General features: G+C 40.6%; 1 protein-coding gene across 1 annotated transcript in view; it reads right to left on the reverse strand.

Annotated features, from left to right (window-relative positions):
* LOC118684744 (protein ELYS) overlaps positions 1–22,598 on the reverse strand; it is a 43,243-nt gene that overhangs the window by 5,053 nt on the left and 15,592 nt on the right. Inside the window, 27 exon segments of the mRNA XM_054514241.1 lie at positions 588–2,379; positions 3,389–3,549; positions 4,738–4,844; positions 5,762–5,861; positions 6,380–6,502; positions 6,505–6,808; positions 7,995–8,189; positions 9,062–9,257; positions 9,734–9,841; positions 10,389–10,539; positions 10,625–10,772; positions 11,316–11,447; positions 11,543–11,687; positions 11,859–12,046; positions 12,790–12,936; positions 14,111–14,167; positions 14,276–14,399; positions 14,699–14,792; positions 14,917–15,021; positions 15,784–15,924; positions 16,115–16,204; positions 16,293–16,383; positions 18,471–18,599; positions 19,284–19,345; positions 19,810–19,991; positions 20,075–20,207; positions 20,923–21,073. Of these exon segments, the coding sequence (XP_054370216.1) occupies positions 588–2,379; positions 3,389–3,549; positions 4,738–4,844; positions 5,762–5,861; positions 6,380–6,502; positions 6,505–6,808; positions 7,995–8,189; positions 9,062–9,257; positions 9,734–9,841; positions 10,389–10,539; positions 10,625–10,772; positions 11,316–11,447; positions 11,543–11,687; positions 11,859–12,046; positions 12,790–12,936; positions 14,111–14,167; positions 14,276–14,399; positions 14,699–14,792; positions 14,917–15,021; positions 15,784–15,924; positions 16,115–16,204; positions 16,293–16,383; positions 18,471–18,599; positions 19,284–19,345; positions 19,810–19,991; positions 20,075–20,207; positions 20,923–21,073 (5,356 nt within the window).

Genomic DNA, 22,598 nt, shown 5'->3' on the forward strand with positions numbered 1-22,598 from the left:
ACCATAAAAATAGAAACAAAACGAAGCCAATGTAGTGATTTTACCTGCACCTACATAATCAGATATTATACTTGAGGCATCAACAGTCCTTACACATTAAAAAAAAATTATCATGTACTCTAATTAAAAAACTCCTGGGTACAGTAATTTCACTGACAAAGTATACACTCATGAAAAAGAATCACATAATTAAACAGCTGTACAGTTTGTTGGAAGATGCAGCTCATCTGAACTTGAAAACTGAACAGCATTTGGAAACACACATCCTTTATTTCTCTTCTGGGGGGAAGGGGTGGCAATCACATATTCACAAATAATCTCTGGTTTTCAAAATGTAACAGAAATTAAGTTCCTTACAAAAATATAGATTAAATTTAATTTCATGGCTTAATCAGCTTCATAATCTATTTCTACCAGAACTAGGCAGGCAGTCACACAGACTTCAGCCAAAAGGTGAACTGCCTCTTGGCAAATATTTTCTTTTGCATGCTTACATTCTTGACAATACTTAAAGCCATCCTCACCGTTTGTTTTCAGTGATTTAAAGAGGCTATGCCCTCTTTTGCATATAAACATAGTGCACCTACCTTCAAATTTCTTTGTCAGCTTTGTGAGAGGAGGAGAGAAAAGGAAAGCCTCATTTTCCTCAGCAGACAGTTTCTGATGGATGGCAGTCCTGCGGGATCTGGTCCTTGTAACCCGATCTGTCAGAGCTCTGGATGTCTGATCATGTCCTGAGGGATTTATGTCTTCCAGCAGCAAAGGACTGCCCCCAGGCCCCTGGGAGGCCTCCTCAGACACTGATCTCCTCTTCCTGCCCCGACGCCCTGTCCTCACTGTAGTCTTGGGTGTGGCTGGCACCTCACTTGGCTCTGCAGGAGTTTGTTCATGAGTATCCACTTTTTCTGGGTTCTCTTGTGGCAGTCTCCTAGTTTTTCTCTTAGGAGTATCAAGGGCTTCTACTTTCACACCTGAACGTATGTCTTCCTGAGAAGAGGTAGACTCTTGGTCTGCCACGAGGTTTTGTGCCGCCTTCCTAGCACTTCTTCTAGGTGTGACAGGAAGTTTAAATTCTGTTTGAGGAATCGATGATTTAGACACATCAAGATCAGAATTTTCTGAAACTTCTGATGAACTAATCTTTCTTCTTCTGCCTCTTTTACCTGGCACTGGTAAAAGGAGTTGGTCACTAAGCTGCACCTGTTGATCCTTGACAGTATCTTCAGTTAACTCTAAACTAAAGCTTTTCATTTTTCTTGCACTTCTACTAGGACTGACTGCTGTTTTTACTTGATGATCAGTATCAGTCTTGCCAGTTTCTGGATTTCCACCCAAACTTTTTCCTCCTTTAGTCCTTCTGGAAGCGAAAGAAGCAGTAACGCTGCCTTCAGCAAGAGGCGTTTCCTCATTAGCCTCTTCTTGTAGTTCAGATGCAGCTTCCTTTGCTCTCCTTAATCCTCTCCTGGGAGTAACAGGCTGTGTACTGTCAGACAAGATTTGTCCATCAGAATGGCTGCTCTCTGTTTTTTCTAAATTATACAGTTTAGGTTTCCTACCTCTCCTAGGAGTAACAGGTGTCACAGGTATTTGCTTCTCTTGAGCATTTTCCTCTGTTTGGAGCCTGGGAGTCTCAGGTGCTTCTTTTGTTCGCCTGGTACTTCTCCGAGGAGACAGGCCAAGCAGAGCAGGGCTGTCTGTCTTCAGCAGCTGCTGAGTGCCTGCTGACAGAACACCCAGACTTCTACCCAGCTGTCCCCTTGTGCGTGTTCTTGGAGCAGTGCCGTAAGGATGTCTGCTGGTTTCCTCTCCCACTGCTTCTAGCACAGGTGTTAAGGGAGCTTTTGCCTTCTGGAATCTAGTTACCTTTTTACCTATGGTTTCCTGAATTGATTGTTCTACAACGTCAGATGTAAATTCTTTACTTCTCGTGTCCTTGATTACATCCAGTAAGTTCTCAGCAATGGCAACCTTAATAGGTTCAGGCACATATGGGAGTGACTCTGCAATATTTTGAGATTCCTGATCACCAGTTACAGTGGACACTGAGTTTCTAACATGTTCCTGGCTTTCAGTATTTCCTAAATTGGTCACAGGCTTTTCTTCTGTTGTTGTGTCATCTGGTTTAGAAGCATCTACTGATGTAGGGTCTCCCATCTCTGCTTCCCCTTCTTCTCCTTCCAAAACTAAGGTAAAATTATTCTGAGATAGAAAAAGGTCGCCATCTCCCTCAGCTGCATCACATTCACTATCTTTGTTATCAGGCAAATCACATGCAAACTGTTGCTCTATATTTTCATAGCTATAATGAAGAACACTTGATGGATCTAGCTCGCTATATGGTGATGTTTCAGGTGCTGGTTCTGAGGTATCTTCTATAACCTAAAGTTAAAAAATGTCTGTTAATACTTTATTCAATACCAAACAGACTAATTTCACACTGAGCTAGATGAAACTGAGGACAGTTCCCTTAAGACCACCCCTGAATGTGAAACAATGTGCTTTTGTACTCCAGCTGAGAGTTTATGTATTTGAGGCACAGGGATCAGAGCCGTTCCTGTGTGCAATTCACATGCTCTGTTTCTGGCATTTCTCTTCAGAACTGACCATTTGCCACTGCCCATGACCAGGAGCAGTTTTCCAACACAAGGTGTGTACACGGCCAGGGATGCCCATCACGTAGCAGTGCCCTCTGGCTGTGGAGCAGTGCAGAGTGACCCACTGCCTCTGACAGGGTAAAATGCAATTGGGTCCCCAGTGCTTAAAGATTCAGTCATGATAGTTCTGACAGTAGCACTTACACTGGGCAGGTATCACATCCAACAACTCAACACTGCACTTCGAGGAGTCATTTGGGTTGCATGAGATAACACATAGTTACTAAATACCTCCACCTCTTGACACCAAAATGCGCTCATTACTGGGAATTCTGTGTGTTAAGAAGGAATAAATGACCTAAGCACCTAAATAATTCTGAGTTTGGTTCCCACATCTTTTTGTCCTTTGGTAACTGGTTACCAATACAAAGCAGCTGCACTCCTGTAACTTCTTATTGTCTTTAACATTAAAACTATTTTTTAAGTGAAATAAAGTTTGAATTCAAGTAAATCAAATGAATGCCTAGCTGGTTTCAACAATAGTTTAGGCTTTTATTTTGGTTTTGTTTGCTCTCAAAGGCCTAAGTCTTGACAGGTCCCATTCATGTTATAGGAACAGAGAATGCAGAAGAGAAAAACATATCTGCCCTTACAACACTGAGGTTTTTAACTTGTGTTAAGCAGCTCAAGAAACAGACACATTTTTGACTGCCTCCAAATTGTCAATAGAACAGGCCTGCCCTCAATTTGCAAACTGTTCTATTGTGTAGAAAATGGGAAAATAGTTTACTTACATTAATTTCCTCAGTTTTTGGAGGATTGCTAGAAACAGGGACTTCTTCAGCTTCAGCTGCTTCAGGGTTACATTCTTCAGGTAAATCCACACACTTGCCCTCAAGGCGATTTTGAAACGGAGCACTGACCATGTCCTCACTGTCAAGGATACTTATCACAGCTAGAAGAGATTTATGTAATTTTATCTTAACCTTTATATAAATGATCTAAGCTTAAGCAAAAAGAAGTAACAGAGCTAGCAAGAGCAAACAACATGGTTCTCCATCCTGCCACATATATTGGGCTTTCTCCAAAAGCTAAAATGATTGTGCTGGTTTTGGCTGGGATAGTAATTTTCTTCATAGTAGCTGGTACTGCTCTACTCTGAATTTGTGCTGAAGGCAGTGTTGATAACAGGGATGTTTTAGTTACTGCTGAGTAGCACCTATACAGAGCCAAGGCCTTTCCTGCTTCTCACACCATGCCAGCAGTGAGTGGGCTGGGGGTGCACAAGGAGATGGGAGGAGACACAGCCAGGACAGCTGGCCCCAACTGATATCCCATAAAATATGGCATCATGTTCAGTATAAAAGGCAGGTGAAAGAAGGAAGAAGCAGGAGACATTCAAAGTTATGGTGTTTGTCTTCCTTCCCATGACCCATTTTCCTGCTTTCCTGGAGATGGTTGAACACCTGCCTGACAATGGGAAGTCGTGAATGAATTCCTTGTTTTGCCTGAGTTGCATGCAACACTTTTGCTTTCCCTATTAAGGTGTCTTTATCTCAACCCAGGAGTTTTTTTCCTTTAGCTCTCTGATTCTCCTCCCCATTCACCCAGGGGAAATGAGTGAGTGGCTGTGTGGGGCTTAGTTGTCGACTGAGTCTAAACTGTGACAACTACAGATCAGGTAAAGGATGCAGCCCCACAGCAAGGAAGAAAGAGGAGAAAATCAGTTGTCAAGCCCATGGAGGGGAAAAAAGAGGAAAATGTGGCTGGAAAGGCACACTGGTAGACAGTTGCTTCAGTCTGAATACTGAGGATGCATCATCTTTTAAAATAGTAAATCAAGCAGCACATCCCATGGCACACAAATTGGTAGTGGTGTACAACATTAAAATAAATACTGATCTCTCCTTAAAATACTTTAAGTTCTACCAGCATTTCAATATTTTGATCAAGAATGAAAAGATTCACTATGCACTTTCTCCAAGGACTTTCTTTAAAGAGGGTGTTCTCTCTACAGTTTAATGAAAGTTAGCAGTAACATGCTACTACTATTTCAATCTGAGACACCTACAGTGGTATGGCAAACTACACATTTCACTTGAGGAGCTCTGCAACCCTACCACACAGAACATTTCCAACATACATTCACTGTCTGCCTCCGGGGATTCAGCGAGCTGTGGGTTTGTTGCAAGCAGTATGGCTTTTTTTTCTGATGAAGAGGTCATTTCAGACTCCTGGTAGGTTGTTGCACTTCATGAAAAGAGAAAAATTCATCATAAAGCTTGAAAACACACCTTTAAGAGCTCTACAAGTTACTTTCTCACTGGAAAATCTTCAAGTTTCAAATCGCAAAAAAATACAAGAAAAATTAGGAATTCCTCTATCAACATAATTCAATTTGTGACTCAATTCGTAATTCACTTTGTAACTCATTTTATGCAATCAATCAAGTACATAACATTCTTTCCAGCGATCCAACATTAGATAATAACATAGTAGAGGTGTATTACAGAATAATGTATTATTTGTCTTCTATAGAAAAAAGGCAACTACAATAAGAGGTTCAGAACCAACTGAACATAAGTCTGTACAGGTGAAAGTTAGCACTTGAAATTAAAGGTTTTCTCATTGCTGACATTCTTTATCGCTCAGCAGTTGCAGCTTTTAAAGTACCTGGTGAGAAAATGGCTTCCCTTTCCATAAACAAATAGATGCTAGTGGAGCACACACAGAGAAAACAAAAATTAAGTGTAAAAAATATTGTCAGAAAGCATTCAAACTCCAAAATAAACCCACTGAAGTTACAGGAATCTCAGGATTCCTTTTTAACTACACAATTCTCAGAGAAAAAATTCCAGGGCTTATGTTCACAGTATCTGCTTAGTAACTCTCACAAGGTCTGTATGGGACTGTTGAATGAAGTCTTTATCATCATACTTTGTGGTCTGCTATGATTTGAGAAAAAAGGCTCAAATTGACAGCTAGTCAATATGCGTAACATTCATGCCAGATTACTTTTGGTCACAGACAGAATGGAATAGACAGGCCCTTACATATAAGAACACAGGAAAGAACTAATCCCAGGTCAAAATCAGTTTCCAAACACAGAAAAGCCAGCAGCTATAATGTTGTATGAACCCAAAGATGCATCTACTTCATAAGCTCACCCTTCATTTCCAGCCCCAGAAGTTGCAGCCTCAGCAGCTTTAAACACCAGCTTATACTCAGGAAGGGTCTGATATTCAGCATTTGATTCTTCCACAAATCCTACAAAATGAAGAGATGGATGACTTCCCTGTTGCACTCAACATCACTTCTTTTAAACTGCTCATGAGAGTTTAAAGTGATCCTTTATGCATATCACCTAGGATAGGGACTTAACAAAATCATGCTACCAAGACTTCAAGTGCAGATGGCCTGTGTTCTTCTTTCCAGTAGAACAAGAAGCCTGATGCATAATTTCAGTCAAACAATGTAAAAATTCCTGCAAATTATAGAAGTACTCCTAAAACATAACCAGAAGCCAAAGTTTTAAACATGTATCCTTTTCAAAACTCCCACACTGTTGCCTTTCAGCTGCAACTACACAAAAAGATGTCAGCCAAGGAAAGTACACATTCATAAGGTCCAGGATACCAAAAAAAGGACTTAAAATATAGAGGTAATTTTAATAGCCTAGAGCACTTGTGAAAACTCATAATTAATTGCTGCACTCTTCAGTAATTCAATATTTTGAAGACATTAAAAAAATTCAAAAACTTAGGTTATCACAGGATAAAACGTACCTGCTTCTTTTCTTTGCCCTGAAGGATCTGGTTGTTCTATCTGGAAAGGTTTATCTTCAACCATTTCACTTTCTTCCTCCTTCTCCAATTCTTGAACATCAACAGTTTCTTCATAGGAAGATTAGCTGGTTTAGCAGATATAAAGATGACATCATCTTCAAAATCACCAGGTGATTTTGCATCATGATACTCCAAAGTAGTCTGGTCTGATCTGACAGAGAAGTTACTATTTTCCTTGCTGACATCCATCTTCTCCAAATCATCTCCAGGTATGCTTTCTAAAGACTCCTGCAATTCAGCACGATCTTCCCCAGGACTGCTCAGAGTAAACAGAGCTGGTTTAGTTCTGCTTTCAGACCAAGCATCCTCTACCAAGCCTTGATGCTGCTCAGATGAAGTTCCAAATAGTGCCTTATCATCTTCTGTCACCTAAAATAAAAGTTCAGATTGGCAACATGAGTCTGCTTGTTGTCAAAGCAAAACAAAAAAACCCAACAAATACTGATATTTTCAAGTTCCACATGTCCCCTAAGTGAGGCAATGCAAAATTAATTCTCCTTCCAGCCTTATCTTAGATTTAAGGCTGAGTGTAAAAATTAATTACACTTTAGATTGCTTATTGAGTTTCCATGACATTGAAGAATTAAGATTAAATCAGTCTTGCTCACAATGTCATCTCAAGGCTCTTCACTGGGTTTACTAGTGTGTTTTCAGGAAGACAAAGCTTTGCCTAGTAAAACCCTAGCTCAAGATTTCTCTATTTTATGGTTGTCCTTTCAACAAACACATATGCACAACTAAAACATGCTGGTGTTCAGCTATGCCTGTGGCATGGAACAAGCAAATTAATCTGGCCATAGTGCCATTATTAGTAAGAAGTTCATACAGGAGAGAGCACATCTTGTTACAATTGAGCAGCTCCTTGTGACATACACGAGCTACGCACACATGGGATAGCAGCACATGCCCCTCTTGTGCCCCCCATTTGGGCACATTATGCTGGCAAGTGCCTGATGGGCTCAACCACAGAATCCAGCTACACAGCTGCAGGAGCAGAAGGGACCACAGCTGGTCAAGATGGACCCACTGCATTTGAAAACTACATGGATACTATCCCTGGTGCAAGGCAAGAAGCTGACCCGAGAACTTTAGGCCTGAGAGAACAAAACACTACAGTTCTCTTCATCAGGAGTCTCTTTTTACCATCATTTAAGTAAATCCAACGTTGCAAAATGACAGGTTGAGAGTCAATGCATCTTTATGACTTTTGTTACTTTCCCAGATATTCAACTTACAAAATTTAACAAACCCAAACAAGAGGCTCCATCTGTATTCCTTACCTTCCTGCAACACTACCATTTGAAAAGGTACAGCTGAAAGGTGAACTAACAATCTGAACACGTGAGAAAAACCCACCATGGTCCCTGATGTTTGTTATGAGTATGTTCCTGCAAGAACATGATGTTACAAAATGTCTAGCATAACACAATCTTTTTTTTTTAACCAAATTCTGCCATTCTGATTCACAATCCAGATTCTCAGTGTAAGGAATATAGATAAGTCTAAATTAAATCACAGCATCATCTGAAAACTCACTAACTGCAGTCCAGCTTACCCCAACAGCCCACTTTGCATGTGAGCTCTCTTCCCTGAAAGATATTCTAGGTTCCTTTGCCCGTAGAGGAGGAGTAACTGATCGTCCTGGGGATGCAGAGGGAGTTGCCAGGGGTGTAGTGCGAAGGCTGGACCTGAGAATAGACTGAGGAGTAAACCCAGGAAAACCAGAAGATGTGGCCAAAACTTTAGCTCTCTAGGAAAAGAAATAAAAACACTTAATTTAGAACCAGTTAAATCATCAAAACAGATGACTGTGCTTAAATTACAAAAATATAATTACTCTAAACTGTGAGCTGGGTTTATAGCAGCAGAAAGTTTTGCCTCTGCACTGTTCTTCCAAAAATACCAACATTTTAAAGATAAAAATGCATGCTTTTTCTATTTCCCTTTGTTTGTCTTTGTAATGCCAACAAAATAAACGTTATTTTTCAAAATTACTTCTTCAGGAAACAAGGATATGACTGACATCTTGTTTTCTGCAATGTTATCTCCTATCCACTAAATTCTGCAATTCCTACACTGCTCTTATAAAAGGCACACAACTTCACTCTGCACAGCAGCGTTTTCAATCGCTGCATCTGACAGCCATTCTGCAGAGAAACAGACACAGCTTTTTCCTTAATTAATCAGCCACACACAAGAGGAAGCGACACTGCTGCAGAAATACCTACACATCTGCATGTAGAAGCATTCAGCTGTTCTTATCTCAGATTATTTTACAGTATTGAAAGGGTTTTGAAAAGAGGAGGATGAAGCTAGTTCATTAGTATGGATGGTACTTCACAAGAAGGTGAAAAGATGGAATTGTTCCATACAATAAAATAAATTTAGTTCACAAAGCTATGGGACAAGCTGTCCACTGCAATCAACTGAGAACTAAAGTTTCCTGCTTAAAGACTGTTCCCAACTTAGTGCTTCCAAAAGGACTGTGTATGTAATAACCACGTGCATACTGAAAATTTCAATCCAGAAGCACTTCTACTAAATACTTTGGTGATTTCACTTAGAAGAAACCTTACAAGTTTTTCATTTGGTTGGTTGCTACTGAGTTTTTAAAATACAAACCTTGACCACACGAGGAGTTTCCAGTAAATTCAGCTCTGATGCTCTTGGCAGATTGTTTTGGGAGCTGGAGCGATGTGCATTTGCTCTCAGGGGGCTGGATGCCACAAAAGAAGTGGAAGCTCTGCATGGGGACTGCCAGCTCTCCTCCTGTGCTACAGAGCGGGAAGGAACAGGACGAACCACCAAATCCAGCAACCTGTTAAAATACACATTTTAAACTGGAACATCAATAAATAAATGAAAAAAAGCATGCTGTGATTATCTCAGATGATGCAGAACAAAAACACTGGACAAACAAGAAATACCACCTCACTGCAGGGGGTGATCAATCAGTCCCACAAACAAGTGACAGGCACTCTGGAGCATTTTTTCATTATTTCTTTGCACTTCATACCTAATTTCCTAAATCCCTGCCTCTGACATAAGAATACCCAATTTTATGTTGCATAAGTGACCTAATTCTCAGTAGTGGAGAAAACTCATCTACATTTCAATGCAGGGACCATTTCAAATTGTGTACCTAATTTTGTCCCTAAGCTGACTTTTTCTTTGAGACACAACACTAAATCCAACACAATCCTTGGTAAACCAAAAAAAGCATACACACATGCATATGTATATATATGATAAACAATACAATTTTGAAATATAAAGTCTGTAGATCGACTATACCTTGAACACCTTTGAGAAAGTTTTGTTATAGGTGTCCCAAGAAATGCATCAGGCAACTCTGCACCAGGGAGAGGATGTGTACTGACTGCTGGCTCTGTAGTTCTAGGACTAGAAGGAAAATGAAAACATAGTTGATTTTTATTCCCTCAAAGCCCAGCCATATCAGAATTAAAGTTTATCTACCTACATCCCATGTAGGACAATCACTTGACAATTTTAAGCCTCTTCCACACTCTCACTAATTCTGCTTTTTTTAAATAACCAAGCAGGAACTGGTAAAAGATTACTATGGGATCACACAAATGAGTCTATAAAAGTTGGTACACCAACAGCTTCATGGTAGTGACAAACAGGTTGAGTTTCAGCTTCTTAAATACTGTAAACACATTCGCCATAATGTAAATATGTGCATTTGTATAGAGAAGATTATCACAGCAGAAAAACTCTCCACATACTACACAAGGAATTGATTGTTAGCTGTTATATGATATATGTGCAGAAATGCAAAACAAAGCTTTATTCATGTCCACCTTCCCACGAAAAAACTAACACAATTCAAACTGAAATCTCTTTCTCTCCCCCTACAACTCACTCTCTCTCCACCTCCCTCTCCAAACATGCAGCTTAAGAGTAACTTTTATAAAAGGCTGCTTACCTATCAAATCGTGAGATATTTGTTTTCTCCTCATTTCCTAGCCATACTTCTCCAATTTTGGACAACACTTTACTGATGAAAGTTGCTCTTGTATGCACATTTCCTGCATTAGCCTGCCTTGTTGCTGTTGATAATGGCTTTGGCCTTGGGACTGTAAAGCAAGAGGGAAAAGTATCAGCCTTGTGTATTCAAAGTGATGGCCAGCTGCACATCCTAGTTCCCTTCTCTAAAATTACCTTCTCTTAAGACTGATGAAGGCAAACGGTACGGCTTGGCTCTCTCTACTGCCAGCTTCCTTTGAACTGTGGGAAGGATCTTGCCATATTGGTCTAAGAGAGAATTTCTGGCTACTGCTCTCTCTCTCAAGCGAGGATCACGATCATTCTGGCAAAGGAAATGTGTAAAGCAAGAAGTTAACAATTCACCAGAAGTTCATTGCACAGGACTGTCTCTGCTCTTTCCAGCTAAGGCCTAAATTTGCTCTACAGACAAAGGACAACAAATCCCTGCACAGAACCACAGCAAGTTCTAGATTCCACCCAGGAGCACACATCAATTTCAAGTGGTAGTTTCGGGTAAGTGCAAGGAAGACTAGTAAAAAAACCCAAAAACATAAAAACTCCAAACAACTCCAAAACTCACAACTAAAAATCATATGGCAAATTTTACCTGCGGAGCATCTAGACTGCCCTCAGGTAAAAGCAAGATACGAGACATGACATACAACGTACTCTTCATTCCACAGAAACAAGTAACACAAACAACTTCCATAACCTAAACCACACATAACAGAGGGATCTGAGGAACTGAATGAAAAGAGAAGATACATGTTTATTCCTCAGATGCAAACAAACTCTTTTAACTGGAGTCCATCGTGGTCTGTAAGTTTTAATTCATAATTTCACACAGCAGGACTGCTACCCTTACCAACAGATTGGCCTTCATGGATTGATTCAGCTGGAGTGCTGGGATGTAGTTGGCACGCTGCAGATGGTGGACTAAGAGGAATTCATGGTTCTGAACACCAGATTTGGTCTGTAAAAACTTCTCCAAACACTCCTGTGAGAAATAACACATTTCAGACATCATTACCATTCTGCCTCTTCTCTTGCCAAAGAGACAAGGTTTTTTTTTTGTTTCTTCTCCAAACTCACTTTTTCTGTGTCTGTGAAGGGCAGCTTCAGCAAATCCTCCATCAGCCCCATCTCCTGACAGATTTCATACATGTGCTTTAGCAACTCTTCTATGTTTAACTTCGTGGTGTGTTGCTGCAACAGACCCCAAGCCTCCACCATGCACCTGCAGTTAAGGTTTAGGACATGGAAAGGAATGGGAACACTGAGGCCAAAAAGATACCCCACAGTGATAGTATCCATTCAAAGCTCAAAGGAAATGGAGGGGAGCCCCATTTGTGCCATCAGTTCTCCACATTTCCCAAGATGTGAATGCCAAGAGTGGAGGTTTCCTTACCTATTGGACAAGAGCACGGTGAGGAACAGCCGCACCTCGCTGCTGCTGCACATCGACGGCTTCATCATCTGCATGTACCTGAGGGCTCGCCTGTGCTCCCCCTGGCACATCAGGGACTGGATTATCCTCATGTGTTGCCATGACACAGTCTTGAGTGTAGCTGGATGGAAGAGCAGCGCCAGGGAATTCTGGACAAGTTGAGAACAACTTCATTACCAGAGATACACACACCCATGCAACAAAGAGTCAAAACTTTCTGCAGCAAGGCTGGATGTGCGTGAGACCAACTTAGAGGTCTCAATAACAAAATACTTGAGCCAGGACACATCAGTAGAAATTCTTCAGGTATTTGCAGGGAAAAAAAAAAATCAGCCACCCAGGACAAAGTGAATGCTTTAAGAGGAACAAATCAGATTTTTCTAAGTTCACAAAAGCCCGTGTACAGATATTGCTTTTAATAAATACATTACTTGATAACTTACACTATAAAAAAATTGGTCATATTAGCACAGTGACAAGAACAACATTCAGTATCAGAAGAATAGCTATTAGGTTGAAAAGTCACTCCTGCAGTCTTTTGTCTCAAATGTTCCTGCTACCATCAGTTTCCATGCTTCAAGTACCCAAAACACTCTTCTAGAAACAGTGCTCAACCTGTCTGCTGTAAACCTAACCAGAGACAGCTTTGAAAATTCAAATATTAAGTATTAAGTTGATTACTCCTTTGTTTCAATCAATTTCCTGTTAAAGTATTCAAAACAAAATTTCAAATCATAACTTGTTGCTGACGATGTCAGACCAGTGTTAAAAAAAAGCTTCCAATGGTTCAACAGCTCCTTATACCTAAGTACCAATTAAAAAAAAATTGTTATTGCTATTGGTTACAGCTCTGCAGTGTAATGTGTGTCTAACTCAACTGTTTCATACTTACTTCATAATCATTGTGATCCAGAAGCCAAAACCCTTGAATCAGCTTAACAAGACCCCAAGGGATAGCAAAGGCAGTTGGAAAGGAGTCAATTGAAGTTTCTGTTTTATTTGGAAAGGAATGCATAATATCCAGCAGCAAGTAAATTGTCTGAGAGTATCTAATTAAGGCAAATAAATCGCTAAGACCAAAAACTTGTATCACAGTACATTTAGCAAAACATAGTAATATTACCATCAGGAAGCAGCAAATCCTAATGTATTGATCCTGCCATTTTAAGCTACTAAAACCCTTTGTATCAATAGTCAGGTCCTAATCTCAAAACTATATTCTGAATATACTTCCAGAAAGAAACACTTGTGGATTTCTGGAAGGCAATCAAAAAAAGCAGCTATTGGGTGTTTATATACTGCTCTTAAAACCCAGGCTTCTGCTTCTGTCAGTGAAGCTACCAGTTGGACACTCAACACACTTCAACATCCAATGCTTAATTATTAAAGAAAACAAGTTCTACAGCTGTTTTATTCTCCTCATTTCCTGTCTTCACAAAACCAACACAAATTATGGTGCCCTTACAATGCAACTTAGCACTGACTGATTGAAACTGTGTTTAAAACTGCATGTGGACCCCTCACTCAAAAGCCTCACCTTCCCTTTCTGACATCCCATGTTAGGAACATGTCTGAATAAGGCAGCTTGGGAGTACAAGCATTTTTAACCCCTTTACTCTCCAGGCTCCACTCTTGATTTAGCCAGCAAATAACAAAGATAATTCTGCATGTTCCAGCAGCCTAAAAATTAGGCTTCTGACCAATGAATATTCAGTGTGCCTGCACTTTTAACACAAAAAATACGCAAAACCAAACACTTTTAGTAAGGCTGGGAAACAAATGATTTTGGCAAAAATCAGCAACTGGAAAGCCACTTTTACAAGCCCTCTTACTCTGAAACAGTATATTTTAGGGCACCATAATCACAAGCAGTCATATGCTACATATATAAGGGTGTCTTGAAAAATTAGTAACTGCATTAAAATTTGCGAAGAACTAAGCAAGGTTTTATCTTGAATTCAACTTAGAGAACATGCTTTCTCATCGGACCAGAGACTTTGCAACAAAACATTTAAAAAAGGAACCAGTAAACTTCCAATCTAGAAAGAAACTAAAAAATGCTTCTGGCAAGGAGTTAATTCTATTATAAATGTGTTCACTCACATTGTGTTTAAGGCATAAATTTAAAAGCGTTGTTAACCACACACAGGTGACAAGTATGAAAAAATTCTATGTGCACACACTGAAGTAAGGACAGAATCTGGAAAGGATACAATTGCATGTTTGTCGCTTTCTTCAATGCTTTCTAGCAAATAGAGATCCAGCAGTGCCTGAAATGAAAGATGAAAAGGTTTTCTAATGCTCCTGTCTTTCACCATCATTGGCTTTAGGGGACTGCTGCTGCTGCTGCTGGGGTTTTCAGTGAACAGAACACTCACGTGTAAACTAACAGGTGGGTATCTCCCAGTGCCGCCTTCATCTCTCCGCCACAACTTCTCCACTTCCTCTCCCAACTGGGAAACCATTCCATCAATCATCAAGCAATCAGAATCCCATTTGCCTCTGCAACAAAAGGGACCAAGGGCTTGCACAGAGTAAAACACTCATTCCAGCCTCTCAGTGTCACAGATTTCGGGAGTCAGAGCAAAGATGGTCCTTAGCTCACAAGGATCTTATTCATTAAGGAGTCCAACGCACAAACCCAAGAGAAGAGTTGCAATGACCTTTGGGTTCCAGGCTTGCTTTCATGCTCTGTTACGTGTAATGCCAAGGAGTGCAGACAAAGGGGTTTAACTGCAAAAATAACCACACTCACACAGTCTAACAGTGGCAGCTTTCTAGAGAATTCCTCTAAGCCTTACCTTGATAAGCGCTCGAGTTTCTGTCGGTGACCTGTATAGTAGCTCTGAATCAGAGGGTAATTGTAGAAAGGTCTGGACAAATGCATGTCATCATCTACAGGTGATAAAGTAAAAGCAAGTTAAAGAATTAAGACCACGTTTTTCAACTAAAACTTTGGTCTAGACAGACAGAAACCACATAGCCTCAAGTGTTTTGGTACTACAGTCTCTGTGCTTACCTAAACCCTCAGGAAGGAGACTGGATCGACAGAACCAGATCACCACTTGTGCGTACAAAGAAATGAGGCTGGTTACCATCTGCTTATTTGTCAAGTCTGTAAAACCTGAAAAAAAGGCATAAGATGTTTTGGATATTCCTCTCATTTTTACAAAGCTCCCCTCAGCAGAACAAACACAAAGTATAAAACACCATGGTGGAACTTTTCTTACATGTAGTTGTCCCTCTGGATCAATTATGAATTTGAAGGAAAAAAAAACCACTGTTCACCCTCAAAACAAAAAACAAACACTACAACGAAACAGAATCCCAAAAGATTGAAATTGAAAAATAAAGCCTAAACTATAAGATACACTCAAGAAGACAACATTTGTTTTCCATGTAGCAGAGATTTTTACTTTAGCCAAAGAGTCCTCTTTTTCCCTCAATATGCCAACAACAATTTTTAAAATCAGAAGCCAAAAAGAACTCAAGGAACTTCCTTTACACATTACACATTTCAGTTTCTATTGTATTTCCCAGCAATTTGCACACAACTATCAATTGCTAGTTAACAATTGGGAACACTTCTCAGCATTACCACACTCTGTTGCTGCAATTGCTGCGCCCAGGTCCTTATTCAGCTCAGTGCTGAACCAGTGCACCCTCTCCTACCCAGCCTCATGAACTCCACAACAAGCTGCTCCCCTGAACTCAACGTGGCTTAAATCAAAGTCCCAACTGATCAGATTTAAGCCTCTCCTCCCAGCTCAACCTGACTCTCTCCCAACCATCCAAAACAACAATGGCTCCTGTCTCCACCGTTACAACCCAAGCATCTTCCAAATGTTAACTATCAGACCAAAGGCCTAGCAGGGCTCTCACCAACCTTTCTCTGTAAGCTCTCGGGCTTCTGTTAGGAAACAGTTCAGGACTGTGCTGAGGTTGCTCAGCAGCAGCTGGCAGTGCTGGAGGGACTGTAATGTCTGGGGGTCAATGAAGTTGCAGGAGCCATCAAACAGCGGAACACCTTGTCAAGGAGAAATATTGAATCATCACTCAGCAGAGCAACTGCACACTTCCAGACTTCAACACTTCAACAACCACAAGCGACTTAAAGAACCACTTAAAGAACCAGCAGCATACACTGGCAGAGTAGTGAAGAAGATCCTTTACAAAGAATGACTCCAGGTTTCAAAAACCACCACACCACTACTCACATATTTGGTCCAGTTCATCTTTTGTGCAGATCACTTTGTTCCACGTCCACTCAAGAACAAACCGTAAATTTACAGCAGAACTTGGCTGCTCTTTAAAAACAGAAAACAAAAAGGACATGAAGCCACAATTTCTAACCAAAACACACACACCACATAAAAACAATGGAAGCAGCATTACCTTCAGAAGTCCAGTGTTTAATGCATCCCGTCAGAAGTTCCAAAGAACCTGTCTGCACAGCAGCTGACAACACTGCCTCTAACTGCTCCTCCTGAACAGAACAGACAAAAGCAAATCACAACCTCGCAGACTTTTCCTCTCAGTCTCACCTTGATAAACACTGCAGCTTCTGTCGGTGACCCATGCAGTAGCCCTGAATCAGACACTACCTGAGCCACTGACAGAAGTGTTTGCTTCTGACTGGCTACCCACTCAGACATTAGCTGCAAATGCTGCTACTTCCATATTCTTGACTCTTTCTTCATTCTAGACACAGGCTGGACTGCTGGCTGGTTTGAGGAACACAGGAATGTTTTCCTCTGACATTTCAACTTCATGCAGGCTAGTTTCAATCTCCATTTCTGTGCCTCAGGGTTTCAGTCTTCATTTACAGAGTCCCAGTTAACTATTTCCAGTAACATCCTCTGCTAATACCCATTATGCACTTTGGGCACACCTCTCTGCCATCAGGAGCACGTGAAGGGGGACAGAGCAAACACCACTGTGTTTGCATGGAAACAGTGAAGCTGAGGCCAAGCAGCTCCTGAGACTAGCAAGACAGGAAGCAACTTTGACAGCCAAAACATGAAGTTTCAATTTGCTAAAGCACCATAAAGAAGCAAAACATTTCAGTTCTAATGGGCTGGAATTTCAGCCTGTTCAATTACTGTATTCTAATGCCATGGCAGTGCTTGAGAAGGATAAAGCACAGGCATGCACACACATGGGAAATAATGTAGCAGCTTATTCAAGATCCAACATTTATTTCAGGTGAAATGATCCTGCAACAAATTTTTCTTTTTTTCTTTCCTCTATTTTCTTAAAACAAATTTTATAAGTTTGCATTCTAAGTAAAATCATGATATTTAAGAGCAATTTCTATATATTAGAAGACATACAGGATATTTCCATCTTTTTCTGAAATCTGGTTTCAGACAAAGAAACATGCCAAATACTACTTAGGCCACCAAACAAAATTCCAAGTTATTTGACCCTAATTCTGATTTTTTTCTTTCTAGTATTCAAAAGCAATCCCTATTTACTGCAGTGTCTGAACAATATAGTCACAATTCAGCAAAGGTCATCATAAAATTTCTTGCTATCCCAAGTAATTTCACACCAGAGTTGACATCAGAACATCTAATCAGAATGTAAATGCCTACATCAGGCTTGCAAAATAAGCATTCTATGGGCTGGGTCTGCTTGCCAAATTTGTTTTAGCTACCACACTATGCAGAGGTATTATTTTTCCTGACACATTTCCACAGTCTGGTGAAGAATCCCACAGACAGGAAGATGAAGTCAGGGGGAAGACTGCTCTCCCCTTCCTAGTGATTGCTCTCCAATCCATGATAACCACTGAACCCTTCAGCTTTGACCCTGCCTGGAGAAAGATGGGCTGTTCATCACAAAAGCTCCTTCTTTCATGAAACCCTTCAGATGAGAAACAAAGTTTGCTGCACCGAAAATGGAAAACGCACGAGAGAGGGGTGTGAAGCCACTGTGGTGAGAGACAGAATGCAGCAGTGTTGAGAGATACAGGTGAGGGAGGTGCTGCAGCAAGAGGGCAGTCTAAGAGGAGGAAATCGAGCTACCACAGCTCAAGGCAAAGGCTACAGAGGTAAAGATCAGTTTGAGAGGGTGCAGGGAAGGGAAATTCCCCCATGAAGGGATAATGAGAGGAAGTGGTGATGCAGTTGTCAGGTAGAGAGCACCATTATAACTGGTTACCACTTCCTTGGAAGGAAATAACGTCTAGTGCAGCAAGCTGGTGTTTGCAATAGTGCACATCTGAGGGGGAGGCACCATTGGGGCCACCTACTGCCCTGCACCCAAGGCTCTGAGACACTGGGGGCATGAAGAGGATGAAGGCTGCTCCTAGGGAGAGCTGCCTTCTGAGGCACGTGCCCAGCACTGACTGAATGCTTCCACTTGCAGACCCGGGCATGAAATTTACAGACACTGAAGACAAACCTCTCAGGACTGCTCACAGTCAGAAGAACATTATTACTTCTGCTAACTGTATGTCAAAACCTGCTTCTCAGAGCAGTTTGCAATCAAAAATCATGGTCTTGTAGCCTCTACAGCCTTCAGACAAGATGGATAAATTTCCCCCTGGATTTTCCAGCATACACTCACCTGACTCAGACTGGATGGCTGGACATCAACCAGTCTTGGAGACAGCAAGCCAGCTACAAGACACCGAGAGTAGCTGTCACGGATGGCTTCACTTATTAAAGGACCAGATTTCTTCAAAAACTTCAGGGTCTGAAACATCAATCAAAACAGGTTAAGACAGCATTCAATCACGAAGGTTCTGCCTTAAAAACAACAGCCAAACTAATGGTTTCAATTTTTAAAAAAATACCCTGTAGAAGAAAATACCAACCCTTGCAATGCTAAAGGAAGCATTTTCCAGCCTGTCTGTCAATACACAGGCCTGGTATTTTCCCTGACACAAATTACATTTTGTAAAAGTTAAACCTAACACACAACTTTAAATCACACATCTGTGCTTGTTTGTGCTGAAGCTAAAATATTTAGCGAGCTGGAACTCAATTTGAAAGGGTTTGTCAAAAGCTCTGCAGTGGCTCAGAAATTAGAATTTGGCCAAGGTTGAGAGAAAAAACATGCATTTCTTCCTCAACAGTTAAATCACTTTTCCCTCTCTCCATGCTCAAGTTCATCAGGGATCAAGACCCTAACTCCACACCATACAAAGAAGTAAACACTTTCCCCAGCTTCCACCACACTCATCCTTTCCAGCCATTCAATCCCTGCTCATGCCTCCCTACAACACTGCCATTTGCATGAAACTGGCACGATATGACTGCAGCTATGCATGTGCATGGGCAGTGTGAGCATCAAGTGGTCTCTGACACTCAAAGCACTGCAAGAGAAAAGTTACAGAAGGTTCATCTCTTGACACTCTCAAGACAATAAAAAAGTCACCTCCTTCTGGAAGCCGGTGCAAGTCATGTGAACAACTCCCGAGCTGAGCAAGCAGGTCACATCTGCAGAAACAAGGAACATTTGACAGACCTTGGCACCTTCTCACCAGTTTATGCTTTATAAATACTGCTGTCTGCAAAGACAAACCTCCAGCACCACTTTTCCTTCATCACATCACTTACACACATCCCATAAAAAGGAGTTACTCTCTGTCTCTAGAAACTTGAGTGCCACCCAGTGCTGTGCTTCGTGCCTCAGCTCAAAGGCATTTCATTTTGGGACCATCACCCCTTCCCAGGCCGTGTTACAGAAGCCCCAAAACCCAAAACTCAGCTGCCTGTCAGATATGTTTCACAAGACTAAGTGCCTTGTCAGGACAAGGTAACCAGGTTGGAGAAGGTTTGTGGGGCTTTTTTTGCTTTGGTTTTCATGTGACAAACAATGAACAAGAAAGAGAACCACTCAAGTGTATTTGACCTCCACCAAAGCTTGCCACTATTCAAATGAAAAGCAGTGAAATACCTACCAAAATTATAGGTGCTTGGATTAAAGAACTGTTCAGGCGGTGGATAAGAAGGAGGAACTCCTCGACTCAGACTACGCTCGTGTACCAGAATATCCAAAATGAGGTTTGGAGAAGTCATGCTTATTACAGGATCCAGTGACCACAGGGCAAAATAGGGGCAATCATGAAGGAATTCTTCTGGCCTTAAAGAAAACAAGTGCACATGTTCAAAAACAATTTTCAAATTAACCTTTTGAGATGTTGAAACCTCCTAATTAAGACCTACCTCAGCGAGTCTGGCATTTGAGCATGATACCAGCGATTGATGTCAAACACACCCAAATAAGTAGATGGCTTTCCCTGACCATAAGTGTTCACTTGCCAACTGAAGATTGATACACTGGTGTCAGGAGAGATTACTGTCAAAGACAAGACATTGTTTCTTACTGTAGAAAATACAAGATTTTTGGTGGTTTTAAAATATCACTTTCTATTTTGGCTTAATTCTGTTATTTCACTCAGGAAACAAAATACTTTATTATGAATGATAAAAACAATATACAGAGTAGTAAATGTCAATGTGATAGGTTTTAATCATAATGCTTCTCTGTCAAATTTTATGTGTTCCAAAACAAACCAAATACACAATTATTATCTCATCAAGTTGTTCCTCCAGATCATCAAAAAAAGCTATCAAATAGAACTGGCTCCAATACTGAGCCCTGGGGAACACCAGTAGTGACCAGGTGCTAAATGGATGCAGCCAGAGGTTTGATCAGGATAAAAAATATTCAGGTAATACTCCCAAGCAACAGACAGAAGGATCTTACTGTTCAATGCAGACAACTGGCAGAACAAACTGACTGACCAGCCTTATACAGATGACCCCACACACTGTTCCAGCACCCCAGCTAACATAAAATAAAGCCTACTTTTTCCCTTAAAAGATGATGTTCAGAGGGATAAAAAAGTCCCACACAACTTCAGCAAACAATTTTGCTTTTTAAATAAGCCCAGCAAGGTCAGCTAGATGAATATTTAAGACTTTAAGACTGTGGGTACAGAACAGCATTTACTGCTTAGATTTCCAAACCATGTAGTTCAGAATAACCAAGCAGGGACATCAGAACAAACCTTCATTAACGTTGTCCTCTCTGTCAGCATGGTTGCGAAATTTCTCTATGGTCTGACAGCTGAGTAATTTAGTATTGCTGGTCTGCCCTCTCAAGGGAAAGATTCCACCAGTGAGGTCTAAACTGTACCTTTCATCACAGTATTCCAAACCCTGTGTGGGGAGAAAAAAACAAAAAAAAAAAAGAAAAGAAGCTAATTTTCATTAGATCCACTAAGAAAGAATGTATGTATCTAATATAATATGCATATTGTACTGCTTATTTCTAACTTATGAACTTATTTATTTCTAATGAACTTATTTCTTATAGCAAATAAGAACTACATCTGACATTCAAAACAATTAAGTGTCAAATTTTAACAGATATTGGCTGAAAAGGCTTTGCACATTTTCAAATATTAGCATTTCCTTAGCAAAACTTTGCTCTGAAGCATGCACAGTTCACACTATTTTATTAAGGAATTTTGGAAGTAAAAGATATAAGCAAGGCAGATAAGAAAAATCAAAACCATCTCTTTGAAAAACTAACATGAAGCCTAAGCAAAGAACTTCATCTTCACTGTAGGATAACTAATCACTAAAACCAATTTTAACGGAGATGATGTCCTGAACAAGAAATTCACCATTCTAAAAGACAGTTCCAGAAGATAAAGAACTAAAATTCCATAAACCTGTCCTGCATTAATTTTAATGACTAGAAATTTCTGCTTTCATTCATATATGAAGAGCCATTCCACCTTTCAGTGCAGAGGAGAAGGAGAAAGTAATACCAAACAGTTCCTGCCAAAGACAACTTCCTAACCAAAGCTGCGTATTTTAGGCTCTCCCCACTGGGGTAAGCAAATCCAAGTTAAGGAACTCTAGTGCATAAAAGATATTGAGAAATGACATTCCAGATCAGTTAAACAGGACAGTGTTCAAAGGAGTTGCACTGGTCAGATACTGACATGAACACAGAGACTGTACTCAAGCCTTGTGCAGAACAAAGATAAGGATATGCTCCAGGACCATGAACTGATCTGCAAGATACAGCAGCTGCTGAGATGATCTAAAAGAGCTCTTTGCAAGTCTAATTTAAGTGTATCTTTCCGTTTTCTTACTTGAGCAGATTTAAACCAGCCTTGAAGGCAACAGAAACTCAAGTCTGACACATTTATAAAAATACAGTGCCACGTGTTCCAAAAGGTCCATTTGTGACTTTTACCATGATATGAAGTCAAAAATGCATGGTTTCATAGCCTCAGGTCTGATTCCTGGGATGTACAGCAGTGATGTAAGCAGACAAATGTTTTAAGCTCCTATGACACATACTCAGTGAACAAGGAGCAGCAGTAGATTAATTTCTCCTTGTTTACTCAAGCTTGGCCTGGCAAATGGGAACAACTCTTAAATTTTATGTCATTGAAGACCAATGAGAAGAGAGCCATCATGTCATACTGACCAATCTGTGACCACAATAAGTATTCCAACACTTAAGTGTCCACTGGTGAGCACAGATCCTATCGTGATGCATCCCTTGGGAATGGATTAAGAATTGTTTTGTGGGGATTTTTTGGAAGTAGATGCTAACAGGTCTCAGCATGAAAGTACACTATTAAGTCGTTTATCTGTAAGCCAGCTGAAGAACCTGTCTTTCCTCCTCAGAGGGTGCAGATGTTCAGCTCTCTTCAACAGCCTT

This window comes from Molothrus ater, chromosome 3 (assembly GCF_012460135.2).
Source record: "Molothrus ater isolate BHLD 08-10-18 breed brown headed cowbird chromosome 3, BPBGC_Mater_1.1, whole genome shotgun sequence".
Taxonomy (NCBI): domain Eukaryota; kingdom Metazoa; phylum Chordata; class Aves; order Passeriformes; family Icteridae; genus Molothrus; species Molothrus ater.